Source organism: Adiantum capillus-veneris, chromosome 2 (assembly GCF_014529385.1).
Source record: "Adiantum capillus-veneris isolate H3 chromosome 2, ASM1452938v2, whole genome shotgun sequence".
Taxonomy (NCBI): Eukaryota; Viridiplantae; Streptophyta; class Polypodiopsida; order Polypodiales; family Pteridaceae; genus Adiantum; species Adiantum capillus-veneris.
In genome coordinates, this window is record NC_140932.1 from 13,392,978 (window position 1) to 13,403,026 (window position 10,049).

The following is a 10,049-nucleotide window of genomic DNA, read 5'->3' on the forward strand; positions in this document are numbered from 1 at the left end:
GTTTCAGCGACGCCCCGAACGAGGGCGTCACACTTGGTATCAGAGCTTCGGTTCGAGTCCCCGCCGACCCGACGTCGGCCCACGGCCCGTGGTTGTAACCACGTTTTCGGCCCGTTCTGCCTCGTTTTCCACGTTTGCTCCGCGTTCTCGGCCCGCGGGGCCCCGTTTTGACCCGTTTCACCGCGTTCTTTGCGTGATCGCCCCGTTTTGCCCCGTTCCGCGCGTTTTCTCCACGTTCTCTACAGTTTTTCACCGTTTTGCCTCGTTTTGACCCGCGTTTCGCCCCGTTTTCACCGCGTTCTTCATCGTTTTGCCCCGTTTTTCAGCGTTTTAGCTCGTTTTGCCCCGTCTTACACCGTTTGGGACCGGTTTTCACCGTTTTTGAGCAGTTTTTCGCAGTTTTTCGCCGTTTTGGACCCAGTTTCGCACTGTTTCATAGTTTTTCAACGTTTTCAAGCCGTTTTGCACTGTTTGTCAGTTTTCGACATTTTTGAGTTTTTCTTTTCGGTTTCGGCCACAAAAACACAGGAATGGCTGGAGATCAAGAATATGATGACGGCTACAGAACCGAGCCTGATCTAAATAAGAAGAAGAAGAAAGAAACGAAGACAAAACAGGATGCACAAGACATAGTAGAAAGAAGACTCGAGGCCCGCATCATGGCCTCCGTGGAACAACAAATCAGCCTGATGTCAGCTAACCTGGGGGAATTGATTCAAACACAGCTAGGCCAACGGTACGAAGATCAACCCGGTCCCAGCAATGTCAACACGCGATGTAACACCCAAAGACGGACACGACCCGAAGACGAAGATGATCAGGATGATCGAAGTGAAAGACGCTACTACAGCCTGGACCGACATCTAGAAGACGAAAACCGACTTGGAAAATTCAAACCCAGCCCCCCAGAGAAATACAAAGGCAACCGCTCCTCACTGGCACTCAACAAGTGGTTCAGCGAGGTAGAAGACTACATGCAGTGGAACAGCATAGGCAGACGCAGATATGTGCAAGTGGCCAAAACCTTCCTGGCCGACGACGCCTATGTCTGGTTCCTCACTGAACAGCAATCTAAGCACTGGGAGGACTGGGAGGATCTACAAAAAGACATGCTAAGCTACTTTGTCCCAGAAAATGAGGGCAACAAAGTCAGGGATTCGTGGCACGATCTACACCAAGACGGCCACATATCAGACTACATTGTCAAGTACCGGCGACTCATGCTCCAACTCCCATTGATGCACGCAGCAGACAGGCTGCATGGATTCCTGTACGGCCTTAAGCACTGGGCCCGCCGAGAGGTAGAGAAACAGAGTCCCAACACCTGGGAAGTGGCCGCCAACATGGCAGAAAAGCTCCGGGACACAAACACCATACCAGGTTTGCCTCCAAACAACCGTCCCAACAATTTTGCAACCAACCACTGGCCTAACCCACCCGTCGGGCAAGGTCGCGGATTTGTACAGAATAACAGAAGCAATGTTACCCGCCCCCCACCGCCCAATCTCCACCCGGGACTAGGCCGCGGAAATGGCGCCTTAGTCCCACGCAGCGTTTTTGCAAGCAACTCCTACAATCACACACCCAACAGTTTTGCCTCCCAGAACTACAACGGCAATAATAACAACATGCCCCCTGACCGCGCGTGGTGCAACGACTGCAAGAAGCATCATGGTCCCTACTACGCGTGTGTACGCACGCGCGATTACGCCTCAACATCATATGGCAGAGCCAACACCATACAAATCGAAGAACCACCCTCCCCCCCCCAACGAAGAATCGAAGAAACGGCTGACGCTAGCGCTGACCCACAACTTCGGATTGGAGCTGTAGCCCTCCACCCTCAATGTATGGCAGCATCAATCACGGACATTCAGAATTTGTACGTCCAGACAACGATTGGGACCCAGCAACAATGGATCATGGTAGACTCCGGTGCTACACATAATTTCCTGTCCCCTCAGTGCGCGGCTCGCCTGGGCCTACGCCTCACCACTGTCAATGAAACGACCGTCAAATTTGCCCAAGGAAAGGATAACAACGTACAGGCACCACGTCAAGTCAGGGTCGAGATGGGTGAATTCACATGCGGCCTAGACTTCATAGTGGTCCCAATGGACGACTTTGAGGCCATCATTGGTCTGTCCTTCAACGACAAGTATCTCATTGCCCTCCTCGGCATGAAGGTGGATCAGTTACTGCTTAATAATCAAGGCAAAGCAGTGACAGTGCAAGGCGCCAGACTCACAACGAAGCAAGCATTCACCCGTCAGGCGCACACGCAATCCAAAGTCCCTACCACCAACCGCCAAGACCCTGCACAGTTAGCAGCGATGAAAGGAAAACAGAAACTCCCAGAATACTCGTCCCCCAAACTCAACCTCATTAGTGCCAAGCAAGCAGAGAGGGCTCTCAAGAAAGGAGCTCAGGTTCATCTCTGCATCATGCAAGCAAAGGAACAACCCACAGCAAGGCTCAACTCCATCACCATCGAGCAAGCTAAAGTGGGCGACCCCTCCCTTACCCCCATCCTCCAGAAGTACAAGGATGTGATGCCCCCAGAACTCCCCCCCGGCCTACCTCCCCCTCGGCAAATTCAACATGAGATTGACCTCATCCCAGGAAGCACACCCCCGGCAAAGGCCCCCTACCGCATGAACGACACCGAGCTCAAAGAGCTCAAGAAGCAACTCCAAGAGTTAGAAGACCAAGGATTCATCCGACCAAGCAGCTCCCCTTTTGGCGCCCCAGTCTTGTTCGTCAAGAAGAAAGACGGTTCGATGCGACTCTGCGTGGATTACCGGGCTCTGAACAAGATCACTATCAAGAACAGGTACCCAGTCCCCCTCATGGAAGATCTGCTGGACAGACTACAGGGTGCCCAATACTTTACTCGCATCGACCTCCGATCGGGCTACCACCAAGTCCGCATCGCCTCTAAAGACATCCCGAAGACTGCCTTCCGCACCCGCTACGGCTCCTGGGAATGGATGGTCCTGGGATTCGGTCTCACCGGCGGTCCGGGTACTTTCTGCAGAATCATCCATGACAGTTTCCGCGACATGATTGACGACTACCTCATCACTTACATCGATGATCTGCTCATTTACAGCAAAACCTTAGAAGAGCACCAGAAGCATGTCGCGGCAGTACTCCAGCGCCTCCGGGAACAACAACTTTATGCCAAGCTGGAGAAGTGTGAGTTCGCGGTCCAGAAGATCGAGTTCCTTGGTTTCATTGTCACGTCCGAAGGCATTATGGTGGATCCCAAGAAAGTGGACGCCGTCATCAAGTGGGCCCCACCGACATCCATCAAAGAGGTCCGAGAGTTCGTGGGTTTCTGTCAATACACCCGTCGCTTCATCCGCGACTTCAGCAAGATTGCGGCGCCACTGACAGAGATAACCAAAGGCCACAAACCTTTTCAGTGGACCTCTAAAGAAGAAGAAGCATTTGAGAACCTGAAGATAGCCATGTGCAGTACTCCTGTCCTCCGACTCCCCGATTTCACCAAACCCTTTGAAGTTCACACCGACGCCTCCGATGGTGCCATTGGCGGTGTCCTCATGCAAGAACATCAACCCATCGCCTACGAGTCCCACAAGTTCACAGATGTGGAGACCAGATGGACCACCCATGAGAAGGAAATGCTCGCTGTCGTCCACTGCCTCCGAAAGTGGCGACACTATGTCCAAGACAAACACACCAAGGTATACACGGACAATATCTCACTCAAGTATTTCCAGACACAACCCAAACTCACCCCCAAGCAAGCTAGATGGCAAGATACTCTTGCAGAATACGACATCGACATCATACACAAACCAGGTACTACAAATGTCATGCCAGATGCTCTCAGCCGCATGCCCACCCTCACGGTTATCTCCACAGCAACCAGCACTTTACGCCAACGGATCCTCGACGCCCAAAAAGCTGATCCTGCTGTCCTCCGCATGCTCAACGACCACATCTCTGGGAGAGCGGCAGTGGGTCTTTTTGAAGTCAAAGATAACCTCTTCTACGCACATGGAAAAATCTACATCCCCAATGACCCAGAGTTAAAGAAAGACCTCATGTGGGAAGCTCATGACTGCAAGCTAGCTGGACATGGGGGCCAGAAGAGGTCTTATGACAAACTTCATCAACACTACATGTGGCCAAAAATGAAGGACGACGTAATCGACTACGTGCGTACCTGCCCAACCTGCCAACTGGTCAAAGCTCAAAGAGTCAAGCCTGCTGGCCTCCTCCACCCAATGCCAACACCCTCCCGGCCTTGGGACATGGTAAGTATGGACTTCATCGTCGACCTCCCCCCCTCCCACGGCCACACCACCATCATCGTGGTCGTCGACTACTTCACCAAGCAGGCTCACTTCATACCGGCCAAGCCTCCCGTCACAGCCTATCAAGTCGCCAAACACTTCTTCGCCAAAGTATTCAAATACCACGGCCTCCCATTAGCCATAGTTTCTGATCGCGACACCCGCTTCCTCAGCGACCTCTGGCGCGAGCTCTTCAAACTGCTAGGAACCCAGCTCCGCTTCTCCTCCGCCTACCACCCAGAAACCGATGGCCAAACAGAAAGAGTCAACCAAGGCATTGAAGACTACATCCGCAACTACGTCAAAGCAGATCAAAAGGACTGGTCCGAATACATGGACATCATGGAATTCCACTACAACAACTCCATTCATAGCAGCACTGGCTACACCCCCTTCGAGCTCTCCACAGGTAAAGAAGTCATCACCCCTCTTGCACTGGCAACCGGCGACGTGCATGCCCAGGATCTGGAATGTGAAGAGTTTCTGCAGCAATGGCAAACACGCATGCAAAGCGCAAAGAAGAGTCTCGAGCAAAGCAAGGTACGCATAGCCAAATATGCCAACCAAAAGAGAAGACCGGCCGAGCTGTTCCAAGAAGGTGACTTGGTACTGGTAAGCTCCCAAAATATCAACCTCCCTCAAGGCCTCTCCCCGAAGTTCAACCACCGATTCTACGGGCCATACAAGGTGCTCAAAAGCTACAACGACGTCACCTACAAGCTGGAGCTACCCCCACAAATCAACATCCACAACGCTTTCCATGTAAGTCTCCTCAAGAGGTTTGCACCAGATAGCACCTATGGGCGGAATGTCCCCGAATATGTAAAGGATGGCCCGCCCAATGAGCCGGAGGCCATCCTAAAGTCGCGCTTTGGGCGCCGGGGACAACTATTCTATGTCAAGTGGCGCAACCGACCCATGACGGAATGCACTTGGGTACCTGAAGAAATCATGCTCCGTCTCGGACGACCCCTTGTGCTCCGATTCTACAACATGCCCACTGAAGAGGAGGACATCGATCAACATGACACCACATAGAATAGTCCTCAACCCCCTTGTAAATAGCAACACCCTAGGTAGCTAGACATGTTGGAACAACAACAAACTCTCATCTCTGTAAATATCCACCCCTCAACCTCGGCAACAAATTTTGTATCGGCACGCCTCAAAACCCCGGCTTGACGTGGGCGTCAAGCTCTCTCAACCTGGGGGAGTATATAAGGGAAGTATGTGCCACTTCCCCCAACTTTCCAGCCCCGTTTTCCAGTGATTGCTCGCGTCCCTTGTATTCGGCACTTTCTTATGATATTGATCATTCGTTCGCGTCCCTCATTCTCGTGTCCCTCTTGGGTTCAGTTTTCAAGTTGTGCTCTTGTATGTGCGTTCGCTTGCCTGCAGGTCCCGTTTGCATCGCAGGTGAGCCGAAGCGGCCCCGTTTCAGCGACGCCCCGAACGAGGGCGTCTCAGGAGCAAAGTCACTAGTCTTTTCTTTGCGCATGCCCAGTGTTCGGAAAAAAACACTTATCCAAACCTACAAAATTCCTTTTCTTGAATTTGGCAAGAGGAAATTTTAAAAAATTAAATTTATTTTTCAAGTTGTTACACTATTTTTCTCTATTTTGGGACATAATTTCTCCTTTTCCCCTTGCTCTCAACCGGCATTTTTTAAATTGAAAACGGCAAGATATTAAGTTGAGACACATTTTTCCCCGAGCACTGCGCATGCCTCAAGGCCTTCTTCTAAATGTTTGATTCAATCAAAAGTAGAAAAGTACACCTTGCTGTGAATTGAACAGTGTTTTAACTTTTGAAAAGGCCTCAGTGTTTTGCTTTGAATGGTGTAAACACTATAAATCCTTTCACTCAAATATGAGCATTGAGATGTATCCATTAAAATATGTGTCTTTATCAAAATGTGTCCCTTTCATGTTCTCATTCAAAAGCGACCTCTTCTGCCATAAAAACCAGGGACCGAGTTTGCAATAAACCTGGACTGCCATGAAACTTGAACATAAACATGAACCGAGCTCACGATAAATCTGACTGCCATAAACCCAGACATAGACAGACACATAGACATGGACTAGCATTAAACCCCGACCATAAAACTTGAACCTCGCCATAAAACTTGGACCGAGCTCACAATACAACATGGACGGCAGCCATAAACCTGGCACTTTAAACCTCGACCTCGCCATAAAACCTGAACCCATATGGATCGAGCTGGCGATAAACTTGGACTGCCATAAAATCCAACTCTACATAGATACTCACATTAAACCTGGACCTACCATAAAACCTAGAGACATAAACAATGGACTTCACATTAAATCTGCCTGGACCTCGCCATATAAACCAGAACTGCCATAACCTTCCGTTAATTGAACGAACACAAACAACTTGGACCTTGTCATAAACCCAGCAACAATTCCAGAAAATACATCCTTACGGTTTGAAAAGCTAACCAAGTGAGCCGTTTAACCTGTGACACTTGCAAAACTTGCTTAAAGTAGACATCATATGAAATCATTCAAACTTCAACCCCATAATGCCATAAATCAGAAATAACTTCATCGACACTTCACCACACATAAGAGGCAGCAACCTCAAGCATGCCACTTGCCATAAACCTACTAGATACACTCGCCATAATAACTATACACTTCACCACACATAAGAGGCAGCAACCTCATGCATACCACTTGCCATAAACCTACTGGATACTCTCGCCATAATAATTATACACTTCACCACACATAAGAGGTAGCAACCTCATGCATACCACTTGCCATAAACCTACTGGATACACCCTAAACCTAGCCATAATAATTATACACATCACACTACTATTCACCACTTTGACCTCGCGATAAACTTGAACTCGCCATAAACCTAAACAGACCGTAGATTGAGCTCACAGTAAACCTGAAAAGAGACTCAAGCATCATACCATAATACCGTTTACATAGATTAGGTAATATCACATAGTCATGTCCCAATTTTTCACGATAACATTTACAGTCGAGCAAAGACTCAAGCAAAATTGTAATAGTAATATTACATTGCCATGTCCCAATTTCATAATAGCGTTTACATAGAGTGCTAGTCAACTTCAAGACACCATCCATGGAGATTTTGCCTCGTGAGTAACTTGCCTATACCAAGGCAATGCACTTTCTGACAAGCATTCCCAACAAAACAAGAAACAAGACAGTAAACTTAGTCTTTTGCCACAACCTCAAGACACCATTCATGGAGATTTTTCCTTAGCATCAATATGTCATCATGGTTAAACCATTTCTTTCTTACCTGCAACACATAAGCAGTCGTCACAAGAGCACATAGAAGAGACATGGACCAACTAGACAAGCACATAGGAGTTATGGCACCATACCCATCCCTTACTCTTCTCTCCAAGGCAAGAGGATATTATATATCTAATGGCCGCCATGACATAGAACCCACAATCAATCCCATTCAGCTGATGCGGGCCGTGCATCAAATCTATGACATGATCAGGGATATCCATGTTTTTAAGCAGCCACAAGAGCACACCTAAATCATACTTGTAGCACTTTAATCTCAAAATCGCTACATGGCTCGAGCAATGCACGTTTCACTGTTGGATTGCTTGCTCCGTGGCCCAACCCCTCCATAGCCCTACATGAATCATATGTAAGAGTGCAAGACATAGTTGACATGCAAAATCCAAATACACAATTATGCTAGTACCTGTGCAAGAAAGGTATAACATCCATCGGAGCACTACAACCGAGCGAATCATAAAAGAGAAGCTGGTGCTTTCTTCCACCTAGACCCATTATCTTCATATGTGTGGAAAGGTACATCACACATAAAGTCCAATCCTTTCTGCGGCAAAGACAAGAAGGTAAATTTTAGGGCATTGCTCACATTAGGGAAATGTAACATTTGTAACATTGCATGACCTTATAACAATCGGAAAATGGTTAGCACACAATGACTTATCCTTCTCCCCAAAGAAGCTTTGCATAACATGTATGCCATCATGCTTGCCTAAACTTGCTTCTGCCACACATGGAACCCACATGGGATCGACAAACATAACTCGATTTAGCACATCCGGTGGTGCTATAGTGTGCTCCATCCACCTATTAAGAAACACAAGTTATGCTTCTAAATCCTTGTACTTATACACAGAAACACAAGAAAGGATCAACATCAAAAGATTACATTGTAAATAAAATATTCATTGTCTTTGTTGAGGCTTCGTTAAGTAGTATGAACTGCAACACCTCATCATCCATGTCCACGTGTATGCCATGCTGAATCTGATGGGTGTATGTGAAGAGAATCTAGTGCAAATAGGTCACAGCCCGCAATGTAATGATTGTCATGCACAAGAAAGCCAAAAAATCTGAAAATGTCTCTATCTAAATCATACCTGTAAAGTGCTCGATTGCTCCGTGTCGGAGACAAAGGGCAGATTTTGTTCCCCGTCTTTTCCAAGCGCAAGTGTCCATATGAGACATAGAACTCAAGGGCCATATAAGAGCAGTCATTAGGTGATTCTACATCAATAGGCTTGCTGGAAGTCTTGCCTCTCCAAATTGGTAGCTTCTTCTTGGATGGAGAAGTACGTACATGGTCCTAAAAGGTAGCATGCATCTCATTATTTAAATGACATAAACAAGACATCCTTGTGAACAAGCAAGTCATGAACCCTCCTCTCAGAAGAGACATAAATGTAGAAGCACCTCCCACAAATCTCATCAAGATTGAGGTTGCCTAAAGACTCAGAAAGATCTCCTCTTGTATCAATAGTTTCGAAAGTCTTCTCTACACTTTTATCATGATCCTCCTCACCCTTTGGAGCAAACTAAGGGATCCTCCTCATCAATGTCATCCAAGACAGCCTCAATCCATGGAGGGATATCGTGAACTCTCTTCTATTTGCACGCATAACATTAAGGAAAAAAGTGATTACACATGCATTCTTAGTGTGATGAGGCAAAGAAGAAACAAGGTAGGACACTCACATGTGCATCATAACCTTCTTCAATTCTCTTTTGAAATTGTCCAAGCCGGCGATCCTTGTCCACCATGTATCGCTTCATCCTCCCACTAATAAACTCTTCAACAAGGGAAGCTTGATCCATCTCCTTGTACCGTCCAGCAAGCTCCTTCCATACTTGTAATGCTCGAATGCGCATGAGGCGTCGATATCGCTTGCAGTTTTGCTTGAACTTCCAATCTTTATCGGTGAACCTTTTCATGGCTGCTTTCCTCCAAGCCTTAACCTCATGATTAGGCAACAAATTAGCTCTTCTCTCTGCCTCTTTGTGCAAGGGCCGACCTCCGGGACGCTTTGGAATCTCTATGTCAATACCATGAGACTCCTTGAGGTGTGTCATCATCCTCAATCTCTTGAATAGGAAGGCCGAACGTGAGGGGCAATCCTCACTTGCGCGACATTGGCGTGCTAGTCTTTGATCAGGGAGCTCAATCTCTACATAGAATTTGCAAGGATCAATGTTTGTTGCCTCTTCCTTCTTTGCTTGTGCTTTCTCTTCTATGCCATTAGGATCATTGCTTAGCTCTTCCTTGTATGAGGCATTATCAACACTTGAACTAGCCATCTTCTTTCGCGGGCGGTTATTGAAGCTAGGAGGTGTGGGCGGATTATGCATGACCAGCCGCGGGCTTCTTCTCATCGGAGATGCTGGTAATTTTTGACCAGGAGAC

At 47.7% G+C, this 10,049-nt stretch overlaps 1 protein-coding gene and 1 pseudogene across 1 annotated transcript; one reads left to right on the forward strand and one right to left on the reverse strand.

Moving 5' to 3' along the window:
• Positions 1-530: 530 nt before the first annotated feature.
• On the forward strand, positions 531-4,464 carry LOC147462391 (uncharacterized). Its single transcript, XM_086493538.1, has 3 exons — positions 531-3,656; positions 3,747-4,286; positions 4,405-4,464. The coding sequence occupies exons 1-3, from the start codon at positions 531-533 to the stop codon at positions 4,462-4,464; spliced, it is 3,726 nt and encodes a 1,241-aa protein (XP_086349664.1).
• A 3,080-nt stretch (positions 4,465-7,544) lies between these two features.
• On the reverse strand, positions 7,545-9,517 carry LOC147462392 (uncharacterized; annotated as a pseudogene).
• Positions 9,518-10,049: the final 532 nt, after the last annotated feature.